General features: G+C 40.1%; 1 protein-coding gene and 1 pseudogene across 3 annotated transcripts in view; both read right to left on the reverse strand.

The window, feature by feature from the left end:
* Positions 1-1,137: 1,137 nt before the first annotated feature.
* The window catches only part of SLC38A9 (solute carrier family 38 member 9), a 55,893-nt gene continuing 36,427 nt past the window's right edge, over positions 1,138-20,603 (reverse strand). For all 3 annotated transcript variants that reach the window (XM_087715504.1, XM_087715505.1, XM_087715503.1), the window contains 4 exons: positions 16,172-16,285; positions 14,530-14,678; positions 5,231-5,320; positions 1,138-2,105 (listed from right to left, as the gene is read on the reverse strand). In XM_087715504.1, the coding sequence (XP_087571630.1) occupies positions 1,940-2,105; positions 5,231-5,320; positions 14,530-14,678; positions 16,172-16,285 (519 nt within the window). In that variant the 3' untranslated portion in view covers positions 1,138-1,939. The remainder of the gene's footprint in view (positions 2,106-5,230; positions 5,321-14,529; positions 14,679-16,171; positions 16,286-20,603) is intronic.
* Positions 15,991-16,078, reverse strand: LOC148045318 (U2 spliceosomal RNA; annotated as a pseudogene).

Here is a 20,603-nt window from a genome sequence, read left to right on the forward strand (position 1 = left end):
TAAAAAACATGCCAGCAACGGTATGGGTGACCGGGGAACCGGTTTGAAGTGCGTGGCCAGCATGCCATGCCTACTGGTTTGGCGACCAAGTCCTAATTTCCACTAGTGGTTCGCCCGAACCAATGCGAACCGGTAGCAACTCACTTCTGCTAAGAAACAATTGACAAGAGAGGAAAGAAAAGTAGAGATCTTTAGCAAGATCACTAGGGGGAGAATGAGGCTTCCCCAAATTTAAGCAAAACTGTTTAGGATGACTATATTGGCTTTTCTCTGCCATTAGCCGGAAGTGCCTGTAATATGAAGAATAGTCTAGCTGAAGGGGGAAAACACAAAGCATTTCCTAAAGATCCTCTTCATAGTTTTGGAGAAGTTGCAACCCTCAGAAGGCTGGAAGACAGAGGGATGCATTGAGGGTGTGTATCAGTGGTGGGTTTCAAAATTTTTTAGACCCTCTTCTGTAGGTGTGGCCTGCTTTGTGGGAGTGGCTTGCTGGCCATGTGATGGGGAGAGTGGCTTGCCGGCCATGTGACTGGGTGGGAGTGGCTTGCCGGCCATGTGACCGGGTAGGAGTGGCTTGCCGGCCATGTGACTGGGTGGGCGTGGCCAACTTGTAAAATGTGGTGAAACTCGCTTAACAACGCTCTTGTTTAGCAACCAAAATGTTGGCTCAGAAACTCTGGCATTTGAAGCATGCAAGTCTTAAAGCTGTCAAGTTACAACACCCTTTTACCCCTAACCCTTTAAAAAAAAACCCAGGGGTGTTCAAACTTGACAGCTTTAAAACTTGTGGACTTCAGCTCCCAGAATTCCTTCTCTCGTTCTTCATCTTGATGATGTGCAGACAGGCGGGGGAAGGGAGCTGGAACTGGTTCTAAACGTCACTGTAGATTTGTGGAACCTCTTCTATAGAAGAGGTTAGAACTGGCAGGAACCCACCCCTGGTGTGTATGTACACAAGGTGCTGATTCAGTGCAAATGGGGCTTTTTCGAACATAAAAAACTACCCCTCCTCAAAGTATAAGATTTAATAGCCATGATGCCAAGAGAGAGATAACACATGTCCAGAGTCAGCGAAAGGTAAGCATAGGTTTGTTCATCCCAGAGATGAGTCAAAACAGTAATTTGAAACAAAGCAGAAAAGGTATAAAAAGTTTTATAACCACACTTTGCACTTTGGGGAGAGGGTTGGTACAGCAATGCAAGTCAGCATTTTGAGCTCGCTGTACAATTATTGATGACTTTTTAGATTTAAAATGCGGCCTCTTTACACTGCTGTGCAAAATAGATAAGAGTATATTTGATATTAATTCTAGACTTTCCATGCCAAGTCTAAAGAAAATGGACAATACATTATTTCCTTTGTGCCAAGACATGTAAGAAAACCTCCCTTTCAGTCCTGATATTGTAGACAATTAAGAATATCACAAAAGATATAGTTTAATGTTAGCCGGTTTTTCACAATTTAATATGTGCTGAATTTCAACAGTAAAAGAATTCAAAACACTCTTTTTAACAGTAGCAATATATAGTTTTCTAATAAAATCCCTTGTTTATTTGCCTACAGTTTCTTAGATGGCTTTTCCCACATAGAAAATATATATATATATATAATTTATAAAAAGAACTTAATAATTCCCAAATAGTTTCCATTTCTACTTGAAGTTGCAGCAGGAATTCACTGAGTTCCTTCCATTTGCTTTGGTGCTTCATATTCCAAGATGCAGCCTCCATTTTTTTTAAAGTTTCTTTGTTATTTTTGGTTCTTTTAAAAGCTGTTTTCTCTGGAACACACTAAGATTGAAAGAGGGCAGTCGGCATATCTACTGCTGCATAACTTTTATAATACTGCAGGATACAATTTTTTATAATACTGTTCAAGGTAACCTTTTGGTCCTCCTGCACCTCTTGCAAAGAAAGAACTCTGATTTGAGACTGATTTTCAAATTAAAAATTGTGCCATCAGATTTGCCACTCCTAGAAGAATTATCAAAAAATGGCTGATTAGTGCAAACCACGTCAGCTGATTTTCCCGATGCAAAGAGATGATATAGATGATGGATGGGTATACAAATACAAAGGCGAGGCCACAGGTTGCTCCAGAATATCTGGAAGAAAACAACAAATGATTATATCTTTATTTTTTCAGACTACAACCTTTGCATGTCTGTTCAGTGACAGTTCCCATCTATAACAAACTATCTAGCCACCAACATTTTATTCAGAAACTGCTGTCCCAAGTAGTGTATTTTAGTATGCTGAGCAAGCCCAGAAAATTGGGTTAACTTGTGTCCATGGTTAAACTAAATATGAATAAGCATTAAAGTCATAATGTGATTGGTTGGTTGGTTGGTTGGATAGTTAATTGATTTATATTTACTATTCAAAATAATTACTCACTAGCCATCAAGACAAGTCTTTCCCAATGTTAAGCAAAGTAAGCCTTGGTACATGACCAGACCAGAGCAATTATTTTAATGTGCTTCATCACTTTAAAACTTTTACTGCATGCTGGACACCAGACTTATCCCACAACAAAAAAAAAACTACAAATGATATCACTGTGAACACATTATAGCTACTTCTGTTCCTTTTGATCAGATTCCTGTCCCCATCTCTCATAATCCTACATTTGACTCTTTAATAAAAGTAATTAAACATAAACTGACAATAGAGCTACACAGATTTTGCTTGTGTCAGTAGAGTTTCTACATGTACAAGTAAAGATTATATTCAAGGTCAGGAAAATTGTGCTACTATAGGACAAAATGAGAGTGTTGTTCTTGTGTTTTACAAAATGGCTAGATATGTCATGGCCAAGGGAAGGGAACAAATTCTACAAGGCTGATGGACACATGCAAGTTTTAGGCACACAGAAGACATCTGATGCAACAATTATCATTTTCACTGTATTTTTCGGAGTATAAGAGGCACCAAGATTTTAAAGAGACATTTTTTAAAAAAAGGTTTTGCACTCTGCAGACATCCCAAAAAACGGCCCATTTTTCATGAAAACAGGCCCGGGTTTCCCTCCCCCCCCCCCGCAAAAGGGCATGAATAGCCTTTAGTAGGCTTGTGGAGTGCTCCTGAGGGATGGGGTGGGGCAAAAATGAGGGGAAAAAGGGCCTGTTTTTCACGAAAATGGACCCGTTTTTTGTCAAAAAAAGGGCATGCATAGCCTTTAGGCTTATAGAGTGCTCCTGCGGGCTAGGGGTGGGGGGCAAAATTGAGCAAAAAACATCCCATTTTTTGCTCATTTCTGCCCTCCCCAGCCCACAGAAGCATCTGGAATCCTCCTAAAGGCTATGATGCAAAGCCATTTTGGTGAAGGGGGCAGGGTTTCAGAAGACAAAAAAGGCTGTATTCAGTGTATAAGACGCTCCCAGATTTTCCATAGTGTGCTGCATTAATCAATAGCATTTATGCAGTGTTCAAACAACTTCACAATTATTCTTTTAATACTTCTTCAGTGGGGTGAGGGGAGCAATCACCAAAGCTGGATAACAGAGGCTGTGAGACTGCAGCTTGCATCTGATATGAAGAGCCAGAGAAAATTTCTTCTTTTTAAAAAATGGTTATTCATATTTTTATAAAGAACACCAGATGGGTTCGTGGCAGAGTACTCCTTTTGAAGAGAGAAAAGGAACCAATCACAAACATTCCTTTTTGCATTCGGATGACTGCACAAAATTGCTTAGTCAAGGCTTGCTTATTTAAATTCATTTGTTCTTTGTTTCTGTAGCCCGCAATAGAACAAATGAGTGGGAATATATGGTTGGATGTCCAAGAGGTATTTAAAAAGAAACAGGATCCAAGGTTTTTCACATGCAGAAAGTTCAGGTGAAATTCAGATTGTGAGAAAACAGCAGTACGAGGAAGGAGCAATGGGTACGTTTTGCCACTTTAAGTCATTAATAAAAATATTGAAAGTGGGATAAAAACAAATAAATAAAATTGAAAGGGGAAAACACAAGGAGCTTTGAAAATAAAAGGAGATGCGGAAGATATTTATGGTAAAAGTTTCCAAACTCTTTAAAAAAAAACAATTAATAGTACCTTATGTTGGACAAAAATGTTTAAACATTCACACATGGCACAGATCTAAAATGCAGTTTTAAAATATGGAATTTTGGTAATAGTGTTTGTTATTACTACAAGGGGAAAGAAAATCATGGCAAAAGAAAGCTGATTTGAAGGAAGGCTCTATCATGAAGCCATTTTTAATATTCATAGCTACTTGATGGTAGCTGGGGCTTCATTCATTTTATTTGAAAATTTGGGGTTTTTTTCCTTACAGAAAATAAGTAGGGATGTTAAGGTGATAAAACACTTTGAAATGGAATACAAAGCTCTATCTTTATGTGCTACAGAAAATAAAAATATTTTGTGAGTGAGGTAAATGAGTTCAGATAGGGATAGGTAAGCAGTCGTACTCCAGATGTTGCTGAATTACAATTTCCAGCTTCTCTAGAAACATGGCTACTGATAAAGCTGCTAATTTAGGATCCTGGAGTGCTAGGAGTACTCCAGCTAGGATGCAGCTGCTAATTTAGGATTTCTCCCTTGGATTAGAGAGAGTTTTTTGAAAGAAATTGCCTGCTCACTCTTGATTCCTTATAGAATAGAACTGGGCAATCTTTTTGTTTTTAAGCACTCACCATTCTCTCATAATTGTCAATGATGTATGAGTCAGAGATATGTGGCTTTTATATGGTGGGATTTTCTTTCTTTCCCTTTATTTTTAGTGAAGTTTATTTTTCCCTTTTCTTGTTTGATTATGAGAGTCACACTAGTGCTATGACTCCCGATGTTCCACCCATAGTCTGGAATTATCCGAATGTTTAGCCTGATCTATACATACATCAGCATTATATAAGAATGATAAAATGTTGTTTGGAGAGGATAGATCAATTGTCGTACCTTTGGGTTCATTTGGGTAATTCAGATTTTCAATGTCTCTGAATGTCAAAGAAATTGAATCTGGATATATTTTTGCTGCAAAAAACAAATACTATGGTAGTGACCAAGAAAATGTATGCTGTGCTGAATTGTTTCCTGTTGCGAAAATGTGTAAAAAAAGTGAGAGGCTTATTGCACAATTTTATCACTTTAGTTTGCTGCATGCAGATGCTAGATATGAGAATCACCCACTATTTTGTTTAAATTTTACATGATAGTTAGCATAGTCCTACATCAATTTCAGTATAAGAATCAATTCATATTTCAAGGATACCTTATGATTCCCCCTATATTTGGATAAAATCTGGCCACTGTAACTCCGATTCCTACAATGATAATGTTCGAAACCAGCACGTGGAAAAAACTGTAAGAGAAGAGAAAAACCAAGCTATGTAACTCTATGTAAGAGCAACCTCTTTTATTAGTTTCAATAAGCTAGTAAAAATCTTTCCATTTCTGTGACTCATCCACTAAAACCAATTACTTTTAGATGAAATGAACTTTTCTTCCAACAGCCAAATCTTAAATTGGTATTTTGAATACAATATAGCGATCTGAATTTCTAAGGTTCTTTTATTTGTTATCCAAAATTCATAAAAGCATACTCATCTCTCTGTTTCTCTCACTCTCTTTTACACACACATACATATGAACAGTCATCCCAAATACTCCTAAATGCCATCCATATACACTATATAAAGTATAATAAAATACTCTAAAACACATTCCCCATATGAAAAGCAATATTTTGGATCCATGAATGATCTGCCAAACTAATGAATATCAGAAGAAGAATCTTTAGAGGAGTGGAAATCATTACATTATAAATGTAAAGGTAAAGGTTCCCCCCACCAAATGGTTCCCATTTTTCTACTTGCATTTTTTACATGCTTTTGAACTGCTAGGTTGGCAGAAGCTGGGACAAGTAGCGGGAGCTCACTCCATTATGCGGCACTAGGGATTCGAACTGCTGAACTGCCAACCTTCTGATCAACAAGCTTAGCCACTGCGTCCCTAATGTAACCCCAAGCAAATTTTAAAGATTTTGATAGATTAAATATTTAGGTTTGCAGGACTCACACAGAACAATTTTCATCAAACTCATTTTTTAGAGATAGTGTAAACAGAAAAGGTTTTGTATCCTATCTCACCTTCTTAAATTTTATAAGTAGAAAATTAAAAACTTGCAAGAGTTTTCACATTCCAAACAAGGCCTATATGTTAATGTAAACATACCATCCCATTTAAATGCTGATTTAGAAATTTTATACTCTTAGAAATGGGATTCTTGCTATTTTAAACAAAGAAAGAAACCAGATACAAAAAACAACTTGGGCATTATGATTTATTATTTTTAAATATATTTTATCCATATTGCTGTTGAATACTGGCTTGCGGGCGGAGCCGGTTCAATGTCTTCCCTGATTGGCCGAGACACTCGACGCCCCATTGGCTCATTGCTCAAACCCGGGGGTATAAATGTTTGGCGCGAACCACGCCAGGTTAATCATAGTTTACTCTGCTAGAATAAAGGTTGCTGTTTTACTACCTTCTTGTCGCCTCCTCCTCCTTCCGCTCCAAGATGCAAAACTGGCGACGAAGGTGGGATGAGATTCCCGTGACCACAGAGAAGAACAAACCAGCTTGCCTCCGCGTTTGAATCATACCTTTCAGGTTAGGAACGCCGGCAGCGAACAAAATCTTCTCTGTTTCTTCTTTCCTTTTCCCTGGCTTTTGCATCAGAATGGCAACAGCGCTTCCTCCTTTCACGCCGTTTGGGTCTGCGGGAGAATCCTGGGACGGCTTCATGGAGCGTTTTGAATGCTATTTAATCGCGTCAAAGAACAGGGCACAGACTGACGAGGAGAAGTGCAGCTTTTTCCTGTCTTGCTGCGAGCCCTCTATGTTTGCTTCTGCGAGAGCCCTGGCCGCTCCGAGGCCAGCTTACAAACTTGGGTGGGACGAGCTAATGTCCAGGTTGAGGGACCATTACGCCCCCTCACCTTCTTTGATTGCTCGTCGGTTTACTTTTCGCCGCCGAGTGCAGAAACCTAGCGAATCTATCAGTCAGTTCCTCGAGGCATTGCGCACAGTGGCCGCCCAATGCGATTTTGCAGACCTAGAGGAGAATCTTGTGGAGCAGTTTGTATGCGGGGTCCGCGACGTACAATTGCGCAGCCGTATGTTCCGGAACCACAAGATTACTTTGGCGCAAGCTGTGGAGACTGCGCGAGCAGCAGAACTTTCTGAACAATCCACGGCCGACATGGAACGCCTTCAGCTGAAACCTTTCACGCAAACCGCTGCGGGGCCTTCCAATCAGACGAACCTCGTTGACGACCTCTCCCCTACGGAAGACGAGGAGGAGGAAACCGTTGGACAGATGAGGACGCAGCCGAAGCAGAGGCCACACCAGCAACCACCGACGTCCGTTCAGCCAGCTTCAAACATGCCTTGCCGTGGATGCGGCGGCCGCCACAGCCGCGTATCTTGCCCGTTTCGTTCCGCTGTCTGCCGCCGTTGCCGAGGAGAAGGACACCTCGCCAAGGTTTGCCGGGCTCTCTTGCCAGCCCCATCGTTCATGCAGCCCAGCAACCAGCGTCAGACATTGCAACGCCGTCAACAACCACGTCCAGCGAGGCGAGCTGAGGACTGCTATTCAACCCACCAGCTCCCTAGTGCTAAGCGCGTAGTCTATCAGGCTTCCCACGTCCCTGACGGCGGTCGCAAAATTAGCACCGTCGTTCGTCTTGAAGGTCAGCCTTGCCGAATGGAGGTGGACTCCGGGTCTTCCCGTTCCCTTTTATCTTGGGCTTTGTTTTCCCGCCTTTGCCCTAGGGTTCCTCAGAGTAAATTGCGCCCTGCCGGGGTCTCCCTCTTAGATTACCAGGGAAATGGGATTCCCACGGCAGGAATATTCCACATCCGGGTGGAATACGGAGATTTTAAAGGGAAACTTCCAGTTTTAATTGTTAAGGATAACCTGCCCGCTCTTCTGGGGTTAGATTGGTTCCCCGTTTTGGGCCTCACTATAGAAGGGGTGCATAGGGTAGTTCCCCGTGCCGTAGATAGCGTTTTGGATGAGTTCGCAGATGTGTTCGATGGGAAATTAGGTTGTTATAAGGGCACCCCCATTTCCCTTTGCCTCAATCCCCAGGTCGCGCCTATTAGGCTGAAGGCACGTAGGGTTCCTTTTGCATTGAGAGCAAAGGTAGATGCTGAATTGGATAAGCTTATAGAGCAGGGGGTAATAGAGCCCGTAGATCATGCCCTTTGGGAAACCCCTATAGTCCTCCCGGTCAAACCCGACGGATCGGTGAGGATATGTGCCGACTATAAGTCGACCATCAACTTGGCCCTGCAGGCAAATCCATATCCTGTTCCTGTAGTGCAACATCTACTTCACTCTTTGGGGCAAGGCCGCATTTTCGCCAAGCTGGATATGGCACAGGCCTATCAGCAGCTTCCCGTAGACGATGATGCGGCTACAGCCCAGACTATTGTTACCCATCGCGGGGCTTTCCGTTGCCGCCGCCTCCAATTTGGCGTTTCGGTTGCCCCAGGGATATTTCAGAGCCTCATGGAGCGGTTGCTCCATGGGATCCCAGGCGTCGTTCCTTATTTTGACGACGTCCTGGTTGCAGCCCCTAGCCACCTGGAACTCCTAAAAACACTGCGGGAGGTTCTTACACGTTTTAGGGAGGCTGGATTGAAGTTAAAGCGCAGCAAGTGCGAAATTGCTGTTCCCCAAGTAGAGTTTTTGGGATTCCTTATTGATGCACAAGGCATCCACCCCACTCCCTCGAAAGTTGCGGCCATAAAAAACGCTCCTGCACCCACCTCGAGGGCGGAATTGCAGGCGTTCCTGGGGCTTTTAAACTTTTATGCCCCTTTTATTCCCCACAAGGCGTCGTTAGCTGAACCGTTACATCGATTGCTTGACCGGTCAGCGGCCTGGAAATGGGGTAGCCGTGAAGCGCAGGCGTTCGCGGCTATAAAGGACATTTTAACCTCGTCAGCAGTCCTAATTCAATATAGCGACAGGATGCCCCTAGTCTTAACGTGTGACGCCTCTCCCTATGGCATAGGGGCGGTCCTGAGCCATGTCCTCCCGAACGGCTCAGAGGCTCCTATAGCTTTCTACTCCCGGACGCTCTCGTCAACGGAGCGAAATTATAGCCAAATTGACAAAGAAGCTCTAGCTGCAGTGTCCGGTATTAAGCGTTTTCATGACTACCTTTACGGTAGGAATTTCACCCTTGTTACGGATCACAAGCCGCTTTTAGGCCTATTGGCGGGTGATAAGCCAACCCCCCCCATTTTGTCTCCCCGCATGACACGTTGGACTGAGTTTTTAGCGGCGTATTCATATGCGCTGGTATACCGTCCGGGTAAGCAGCTAGGGCACGCAGACGCCCTGAGTCGTTGCCCTTTGCCACAGACGGACACAGCCCTCGTGCCTTCTCTCTCCATTTTGTCTATTGCTGAATCCGATCTCCCCGTTTCAGCCGCGGATGTTGCAGCTTGTACAAAGGCTGACCCCATTTTGTCCCAAGTAGCTTCATGGGTGTTGAGGGGGTGGCCCGAAAAAAAGGTAGCGGAAGAATTTCGACCGTTTAAGGCACGACAAGCCGAACTTGCCCTTCACGGGGGTTGCCTTGTTTGGGGGGATAGGGTAGTGATCCCTAAAGTTCTACGGGCACGAATCTTGCCCGCGCTCCATAAAAATCACCCAGGTATAGCGCGAATGAAAGCTTTAGCCCGTAGTTATGTGTGGTGGCCCTTGTTAGACTCGGAAATCGCAGATTATGTAGGTCGATGTAGAATATGCCAAAATTCTAGGCCGAATCCCCCCACAGCCGCCCCTCGTGAGTGGGAAATTCCTAGAGGCCCATGGTCCCGTTTACACATTGATTTTGCCGGTCCCTTTCACGGCCGAAATTTTATGATAGTGGTTGATGCTTACTCTAAGTGGGTGGAGTTGGTAATCATGACCTCCACTACGGCAGAGAGTACCGTGAGGGCTCTTCGTAAGATGTTCGCCACACACGGGCTACCAGATGTGATAGTTTCAGACAACGGGCCCCAGTTTACTTCCACGACGTTCCAAGAATTTTTGGCAGAGCAAGGGATTAGACACGCGGCCACAGCCCCGTATCATCCAGCTAGTAACGGTAGGGCGGAGCGCGCAGTTCGCTCAGCTAAAGAAGCCTTGGGCCGCATGGACCAGGGTGACTGGCAGGAGAGAGTGGCGGCCTATCTCTTGAGCCAGCACTCTACACCCTGTCCAACAACTAATAAAAGTCCTGCGGAGCTCTTGATGGGTAGGAGATTGCGAACCCCCCTAGATAGGCTCCATCCACTTTATGCAGGGGATTTACCGAGCAACTTGGGGGCCCTTCCGTCCCATACGTTTAAGTTAGGGGATCCCGTTTGGGCTCGTTCCTTTTCAGGGGATCCACGGTGGGTTCCCGCAACAATTACAGCTTTGACTGGCCCCTGTTCCTTCAGGGCCGGTCTGGCCGACGGAACGCAATGGAGGCGCCACCTGGACCAGTTAAGGCGCCGCCTCCCTGCGGAAATAGACGGCCCGGGCCCCCCAGACATTCGCCCTCAGCGCGAGCTACCCTTGATGACCTTATCCCCAACGGACTGCCTTTCCTCGGGGAACGGGGGACAAGCCGATACGAACTTTTCGGACAGACGTGCCTCATTTGGCCATTCTTTCCCTCAAAGCCTTTATCGAGACTCTGACCATATATTCCAACCAGATTGTACGGGTCCATCGTCGGATACTCCGGCTGTTGCGGAGATACCATCTCAGACAATTGGAGCGCCATCTCTCGGGGCCGCATCACAGGATCACCGTTCCGCCACAGACTCGCCTCTGTTGGCGATTCCCCCCCCGACGACAGCTGTCGGGGAGCTACGAAGGTCGGGACGAGAGCGGCACCGTCCCACCTATCTACAGGACTATGTTTGCCCTTCGTGAGGGTACTTGACTAGGGGGGGAGGGGTGTTGAATACTGGCTTGCGGGCGGAGCCGGTTCAATGTCTTCCCTGATTGGCCGAGACACTCGACGCCCCATTGGCTCATTGCTCAAACCCGGGGGTATAAATGTTTGGCGCGAACCACGCCAGGTTAATCATAGTTTACTCTGCTAGAATAAAGGTTGCTGTTTTACTACCTTCTTGTCGCCTCCTCCTCCTTCCGCTCCAAGATGCAAAAATTGCTATTATACAAACAAGGAAAAGAAAATCTAAAACAGAAAACATATTAAAAAATTAAAATGAAAAAAGGCACCATCACTAGTCACCCCTGCTAAAAGTAGCATATATATATATATAAAATAAATAAAGCTTGACTATACAGAATCATAAAAGTGATTCTATCCATTACATCTATAAATTCAATTTAAAAGGTCAGAGTCAATTCAGGATTGACTGGATTATCAATCCATATTTCTTCAATCCAGAATTTTTTATACCTGGGGTGGTGATTTCTTCCCAATGGTGCAAAATTATCATATCAGTTTGGTGGGTCCAGAGTCCATTATAAATCAGAATATTCCATATTTTTGGAATATAATTTAACATTCTCATTAATCATTTTATACTGCATTTTTGTTAAGATTAATACGAATATGTGACCAAAACAGGACAAGCATAGGGCAAGCCCAAGACATATGAAAGAGTTTGTCAAATATATTACATGACCAGCATAAAAAGGTTGGCATGTAACCCTTTATAAACATCCACTGAGATGTCCAATAAATATGAACAATGATATTTTGCTATATTAGTCACATCTTAATGTTGTATGAAATACACTGTAGTATAATTGGCTTTTGTAAGTTGTACAATCATAAAAAATGTGCAATGTTGCTGCATGTCCAATTCTATTACAGGCTATGAGAATGACTTTGGGAGAAAGAAGGAAGAGCTGCAGCCTAGACAGCAGTCTGATAAAAGACACCCAAGTTCAAAGGAAGGATGAGAGTGAGAGAGCATCTCAGATGGGACCTTCTCTAATTCTCTGGCAAGAAGGGAAGGAAAGTGTTTTCAGGCTTGCAAGATTATATCATTTTATTCCTCTCATCTTTAATTCAAAATGGTAAATGGTAAGTCTCCTGTCAAAGCAAAGCCATCATCACAGTGGTTTACACATTTATTGTTTGATGCTTGTAGTAAATGACTACAAATGAACCTTGTGGCAACCTGAACAAAACCAGTCCTATCACAATTACCTTGAGAAAAAAGATTTGGGATGCTACATAAATTTGTAAACATACATGATTGCCATTATTTTTTATGGAGTGTGTGTCTATGGATACCCTGAATTTAATTAAACAGTTTGGAAAACTGTTCGGAAAACTTTTACTCCTTCGAGTCAGTGTTGACAAGTCTGTGCAGTGTTCCTCACAAGATTTCAGAGGCGGATTGCCATTGCCTTCTATCTACAGTTCAGAGAGTGTGACTAGCTCCAAGTTACCTAGCTGGATCTCCCTAAGCAAAGAAACTGAAACCCTGGCCTCTTGGTTTCTAGCCTGATGCTTTATCCTAACATCCAACCAGATGTTTGAGAAAACATAGCATCTCTAAAATTGAGATGGTGCTGAAGAGCGCACAAAGCCAGTGTGGGTGCCAGAACATGATTATAAATACACTTCCTTAGCCTCCGCATCAGGAAGTAGATTCTAAGTGCTGGCATTAGATGCAGCTGAAACCTCTGGAAAACTGACAGATCTCCACTTAGCATAATAAACCTAGGATTAATGTGTTTCTAAACACACTAAGTTTCCAGGAAATTGTTGCAGACCAGCAAATAAATTATTTCCATTGTCAACTCTTTAAATGGAACTAATAGTGGAAGCAAGTTGTATTTTTATTTCAACTCTTGTGAGATAAAATCAGGGTCTAAAGTCCCTTTTATAAAGTACACTGGTAGGCCCTATAAAAATAGCAAATAATTAAATCTACTGTATGTACATTTGGGATCTTAAAAGAAAATGTTCAGACAGGCCCTCATGCCTGGTCTTCTCGCAGCTTGTCTACTGCAATGCTTTCTACATCGGGCTGCCCTTTAAGGCCACCCAGAAGCTTCATTTAGTCCAGAACACAGTAGTGTGAGTGATGGGTGTGACTCACTTTGCATGTAATATCTCTACTTCATAAGCTGCACTGGTTACCAAGTTGCTTCTGGGTGTGATTTAAGAGGCTGGTTGTTACCTACAAAGCCCTTCAGGCTATACTGCTTGGATTCCTTTGATTGAACAATGTCACCTAATGGGATCCTTACAACTCACCTTCTCTGCCATAGTGTTTGCCCTCTCAAAGGAGAGGTTCCCACAAAATCTGGATGGCCCCACCCTGCTAGTATTTCAAAGAGCCTTGAAGATCTTTGGTGAGGGTGAATGAGGCTCCCTTCTGGGTAATATACTTTGGTTGGCTGCTTTGCACCATCTTTTGTTCTTTGTTTTTATTATTTTATTGTTCTCTGTGTCTTTAAGTTTGAAAAGCCCAGAGTTGTTGAGCATCTGGCAATCTAAAAATATAATAAGTTATAAAAAATACGTAAAGCATAGATCTTGCTAGGATCAGGATGACAAAATTGTCCCTGGAAGAAAAGCTGAATCTACTGCATTACTTTGAATTTTTTTTTTTCTAATGTTATGGTTCTATCTGTTTGTGTATATGTGCCCTTGGTACAGTGTTGATTCTTGGTGACTATATGGAGTTTTCTTGGCAACCTTTTTAGAATTGGTTTGCCATTGTGCCTAAGACAGGAAATCACAGTCTCCCAATCTCTAGCCTGGCACCTGAAGCCATGCACCACACTGGATTTCTCTCTCTTTCTAAATGTTTAGAGTCTTTAATTTCTCCTTTATTAGCAGATAGCAGTTACTACCCTAGTCACCACATAATTTTTACAAATGTTAGTAACTAAAATTGTTTAATAATCACTAGATCACGTTGAATAGAGAACTGTAATAATCTGTGGGTCTCTTATAGTGGTTTTTTTATTACAACCTAGTCTGGCGACAAATAATACAGCTGCCTTGCTGAAACCAAATAGATCTGAATTGAGTCAAAGCCTGGACAGGAAGCTATTCCATATACAAATGCTCTGCTATTTCTTCTGCTCTTACTAGAGCATGCACTATATGGAGAAAAGTAGAAGGCTTGAATGGAGCGCGCGCGCGCACACACACACACACACAAGCCAAAAAACCCATAAAGAAATCATGCATCCCACTTGCACATTACACCAAGCTACAGTTGCAATCAGTGTAATCAAGATGCCAAATTTTGGTTAATTGCTCTAAAATTACATACGGAATATCAATGGTCCTGTTTACACATCATTTTAAACAAACAAACAAACAAAAATCAAACCAAAAACACTCCCCCACCCTCCTTTGAGACTGACGTGAAGCTTGAATGAAAAGCTATCACTAACCACAATAGAAAGTTTATTCTAACAGTGGCAAATGAGTAGTGTCAGAATATTTCTATGACATGGGTGTGAAAACAAGAAATAGAACTAAGGTATGCCAAAAAGGAGGGGTTTACCTTGGATAAACATTCCCAAAGACATGTCCTAAAAACTGAACTCGTGCCAAGTAACCAAGCAGTGGGTACACAGTAACCATCTGGAACAGCAGGAATATTCTTGCAAGAAATGACATGATGTCATTACTGGGGAAATTATCTAAAAAATTCTAACAAAAAGAAAAGTTAGTGATGCAAGTGAAATGGGGTTGTCATTTTCTTCTGCATACACACACATACACACACACACACACACACACACATACACATACACACATACATACATATAATATACTGTATATACTGTGTATGTATGTATGTATGTATGTATGTATGTATGTATGTATGTATGTATATATATAAAGGATTCTAAAGCAATGAAAATACATTTCTATATAGAGAATATATAACACATCAACATATCATCATCATAATTGAAATATACAAGACTTGGAAAGTTCTATAATGGCTTCATCTGTATATTTGTTTTTTTAATCATGGAAACACTTATACATGAAGTTACGGAATTTTATTCCTGAAGGACAAATGAAATATGGCTTAATTATTTACAATAGTTTGGTTCTAGAATTTTAAAAACTGCAGTCTTATTGTAAATTAAGTTCTGTAACTTAAATAGGGAAAATTCTTATACATTTTATATTCTCAACACAAGCACAGATGCATTTCTATATTTGTGTGTTCTGTTTTTCCTTAAACAAATTTATTTTGACACAATTTCCTAGAAAAATGCATGTCTTCAGATGCATAAAGCTTATTTTGAGATGCCGAGCTATGCTGGAGAAGGGATTGTAAAACATTATAGAAAAACAATTTTTGCTTAATGATCTGTTTTATTTTCCAGCTACACCGATAATTTTCATTTATGCACCAGTCCAGTGTATAACAGCATACTTCCATATAACCACTGTTTACCATTTGGAAAATAGTACCATGCTTTAATTAGACCCTGAGCCAATCTGGATGTCATCTCAGCTGTGTAAACCATATGACGAATAAATATTTGGCCTGTATACGAAATGTTTGTTCAAGGTGAGAATAATCCAGGAAATCCCTAATTAGCCCTTATTTCACATTTCATTTGAATCAGGAAACTAAAATTACCAGTTTGGAACTTCATGTAATAGCCTAAGGATTCTAGTTGTTGCAGAACTGATAAACATATTTTTCCAGTCCAGACAAAAAAAAGGAAACTATGCTTAATTAGAAACTTCATTTGGTTTAAGCTTCTAAAAGCTCACTACGTTAGCTAATTAAACCAAGGCAGACTCTTCTGAAACAAATTTCTTAATTTGAAAAAGTAACCGACTTTTCTGTACAATTAATATCTGCATTGAAGTGAAGAAAAAAATGGTACAATGAGTTATACCAATTGATGCAACTGACAGCTAGTGTTTAATGGTGCCAAAATAGCTTTAATTAGAAAAGTATGACATGTTCATAATTCTGACTTGATGCATTAAGTGAAAGTGGGACCTGATAATAACATTATATTAAATGCAGATGCAGATAGATACTACACTTGATCTTAGCCAAAAGGCCGAGAAGGGGATGCAGATAGAAGAAAAGAGAGCAATGCTTACATATAACCAATTCTCAGCAATTTAAACAAAGCCCCCCCCCCCCATGTTAAAGGTTTTTGTACCTGTTCTATACACTCCTTGCTCAATGGTGGAGATGGAAAAGAAGCAAAGATTAGCACCCCAACATAGAGATACGTAAAACTGACTAAAAAGTAAGCAATTGAAAGATCTCTGACCTGTAGTTAAAACACAAGAAACAGCAAACAAATAAAATCAGTTTGTTTCAATTATTATATGCAAAATGAGTTACAGGACAACTCCTGGAACAGTTAAATCATAGAACAATAATTCTTATTGTTTGAATTAATTGTTCCCTGTGCCCCAATAAATGGAAAATATATTGTTTTTAATTATTAAGTAGATACAATAATACAGTGACTTTGGGACTGTGGGTTAAAACAGTTACACATACACACACACTTACATACACACAAAACCACAATTTAGCATACATTGAAGGGCATAAAGAAAAAAAGCTATTACAAATTTGGAAATCAAAGCTAATTAAGCCATCACGTTCTCCAAAAGGAGCCTATTTGGACCGGGCCCCTTGTTAAAAACCAAACTTTTTCTTTTCCAAAAATGTGGATACCAAATGACATATGGAAATTATACAAGTGTCTTCTTTTATGGGATGCTTTTTATAGTATTTAGCTGGCAAGAAGATGCTTCAAATCTAGCAGTGCCTTTTACTTTTCCACACATTAAAGTACAATGTGGGTAAATTACAATGCTGGATAAAGGCTCTGTTCCCTTGATGAATGAAGGAAAAATCTTCCAGATTTCATGGCTTACAAAAGAGAGTGAATTAAGGGCAAGTGATGGAACTATGGGGAGCGTTTGTTAATAAAGTCGAGATGGCAACATGCTAAAAGGGGGCAGGGCTTTGATCACACAGTTGCAGCTGCCATTTTTTCACCTCCCAATTGTAGATGTTTCTGTCACTAATTCTCAACTACCCTATCCTTACAATATTATTGTACAACTAAAAGGGACAGAAAGGAAACCATGTGCTTCATTGTAAATTCCTTAAAGTGGAATAACAAGCAAGTTCAGTTCTGTTTATTCTTTTTTTTAAAATAAAATCTTTATTTTCAAACAAACACAAAAACACAAGACATATAACATAAAAACCTCTTCAACTGCATACAGTGTGTCGATTGGTTACAAAGTCTTTCTGCGTCCTTTCCATAGTCATCACTTGAGCTTTATCAAAATTCACATATTGTCAATCCAATATCTTTGTATACATTATTATTATACTTCATTTGTTTGCTTATCACTATTGTTTCTCCATTTTAAACAAGATATTCTAAATATGTATCCATTTATATTATAATGATTCATTATATCATCTTCAATATATCCAATAATAATTTTTATATCCTATTCTAAATCATTCTATTATTTTAGCATTGATAACATTCTCTAATAATTTTCAATTCCATGTTTTTTTCCATTAGTATCAATTCAATATACATGTATACAAATTGTTATAATCATCTCCATCATCCTCACTTACAGTTTGTATAACATTTCATATTATCAATCTAGTATATGTAAATGCTTTATTATCATTATTAATCATTTATTTGGCTATAGCTATTATTACTTTGTATTATACATAGTACTCAAAATTTAAATACATTTAACTAAATTTTATTGTGACGTTTCATTTCATTATCCTGTATCCTTCCAGAAATAGTGCAATCCAATATCTATTGCCATTTGTAGAATCTGTATTCAAGTGTTTTCTTGATAAGTCTTATATAGACTTCTCTTGACAACTTGTTATTCATTGCATATCTTATAAAGATTGGAAACCCTCTTATCTGTTCATCAGCTTGACTTTTATTATCTCTGGTGCTTCTGCCGAAATTACTCTCATTGTTTCTGCCAAATTTTCTCCCCTTTCTTTTTGATATCTGAGATAGAGTTCCAGTTCATCGATCTCTCCTTTCCGTATTTTGCACTTATCATTTCCCTCCACTCTCGATTTGCTGTCAGTGTCAACAATTTTCTTATCACTTTCATATGTCTCTGTGGTTTTTTGAACTCTGTCCTCAGATTTCATTGTTGTTTTATAAGTATTCTCAACTCTTCCCTCTGTACTTTCTGTATTTTGATCTATAATTTCAAGTCTCTTTTCAATTCTCTCTGTGATTATTAAGACTTCTTGAATTTCTAGCATAATTCTTTGCAATGTTAGTCCCTTTTCTTCTTCATATTGGGCCATTTTTCCAGGTTATAGACACTGCCACTAAAACATCCAAGGCTTTTGCTAGGTTTCGAACAAATTCAGTAAAGCTTTCTCTTTCCTTCAAAGAAACACCTGTATAAACAAGATGTTTTCCACTGACCCTTTCAGTAACCAAAGCCAATAGCTTTGTATTATCAGATATTGCCAAGCCTTTAGCCTTTAGATGGCAGTGTTACATCCTTTCCCTCTGTTTTTGCCTCTCTTTCTAAGCTCCAAATTCCGGAAGAGAAGAAAAAAAATGTTTAAAGATTACGATCCAGCCGAGCCTTGCGAGGAAAGAAACTTTTAATCCACAAATACAAAAAATGGAAAAAGTATAGGAAAAAAAGGGAAAAGGGAAAAAAAGACCAGTCCAGTTTAAAAGTAAGAGGCATTTGTAAAAAGTCCATCCATAGAAAACAAATAAAATTAAAATGAAAAAGATAAGATAGTTTTAAACCAGTGTTAATTCGCCGCTTACTTCCTTCTGTCTTCAATTTTAACTAAGTCTTTTGGGTTTTCTCTTCTCTAATAAGAAGGATTTTTCTCACCATTTCGACACACTGTCTCTCCTGTTCTGCTTCCATTTCAGGGGACTGTCTCAACCTTCTGCAGCCATTTTTACTGCTTCTCTTGTAGCCGGCAAAAAGAGCTTTCTCCTGGATCGATCAGGGACTTTGTGATGTCCCTGAGATCAGCAGGACCTGCTCTTCTCTATCACCATTCCTTCAGAACAGTTTAGATTCAAAAAGGACCGTCCAGCAACAGAGATATTGACAGCAATCATGGAGCCCCACGATTGCATGTCGTGTCGTTGCGACATCAAGAGCCACCTCCCAGTTTTATTTACTCTTTTTTGACTACAAACTCTTCTTTTCAGAAATTGGACCATATTCTAAATCAATCTTTTGAGTTTTATTTCACAACTGTTGCTCATCATTTGAAGCAAATGTTATGACTTCCTCCATATTGGAGAAAAAGTTGTGGTTCACAACTTTCTTTTCACTGGGCTATTTTACTATAGATAATAAGCAACAATCCCCAAATCTTATGTCTTCCCTGACAGCTCATTCCATCTTCTTTTACCCCTTCTTCTCTTTTTTGATTCTATCTCCAAACAGGCATTTATACAACATCTTGGGAAGAGTTTAGATTATTCCGTTCTTTAGATTTGTGCCTTTTGTTCTGGTCCATTTCAATAATAGTAGTCGAGATTTACTTGTTAGCACGTTGATTCCTGCTCCTGTCTCTTCTCCTTAGGGTTGCCATTTGCCTGCGCTGAATAAAAGCAGGCACCACGTGTCTTTATTCAGTAAACCATGGTTAACAAAATTTGGTTCAGCATATACTGTATATGGCGTTTTCAGTAAATGATATTGTGAACGAGTTGTGGTTTATGATAATGTAGCAGAAAAACAGATGTAAGATGGAGGAATGTTTTAATTTAAAAAGTCAAAATGGCAGCCACAATCATGGGATCAATCCATGTTCCTATTAACATTTTATAGACCTTTTTTGACCCTGCCATGAATACCCCTGGTTGACTTCATTCTTCTCAAGTGGGGCTCTTTACTTGGATACCTCAACACCATTTGAACATTTATCTACAATCCCACAGTATTTTCACAGAATCATAGAACTATAATGTTCTATGTAATAGAAACACAGACATCTGCAATGTGAAGAAAAACATTAACTCATTCTATTCTGCAACATTCCATTTTAATTTTCTTATTTTTTTATATTTGTTAAATTACTCTCATGACTGTACCGCTCCAGTTACATCTGATAAAACCCAGATTCTGTCCAAGCCCCTGAAGCAGCAGAAAATGAATGATTAAACAAACAAACAATTTCAGTGAGTAATATTGACCTTAATTTCTTTTTAGCTAGATATAATTCCTGTAAATGTTTGGAATGGGATCTTCAAACCCAAATTGAAAATCAACAGCTTATGGAAGTCCCTTCTTCCCTGGCAGAAAATGCTTCCGATCCCCAGTCTGTTGTTGTCTGTTCAGCAGCTGCTTTACTCAAGCAGGATGGGGATGATACGAATTTAAAAATGGAGATTGCAAATTTTATATCTAGTCAATGCTTGCTCACAGCATAAACTGTTATCTCAGTCTCTGAACTTTTAACTTCTTTTACTGTCAACATTTCATTTGAGTATATACTATATACTAGTTCTGGAAAGAGTAGACTGCTAGTGAGATCTGCGAACATTAAACTGGGCTACAGTCTAAAGCATTAGGCTG

This window comes from Thamnophis sirtalis, unplaced genomic scaffold (genome assembly GCF_051295495.1).
Source record: "Thamnophis sirtalis isolate CommonGarterSnake01/CBP01778 unplaced genomic scaffold, rThaSir2_p1.2 scaffold_5, whole genome shotgun sequence".
Classification (NCBI taxonomy): domain Eukaryota; kingdom Metazoa; phylum Chordata; class Lepidosauria; order Squamata; family Natricidae; genus Thamnophis; species Thamnophis sirtalis.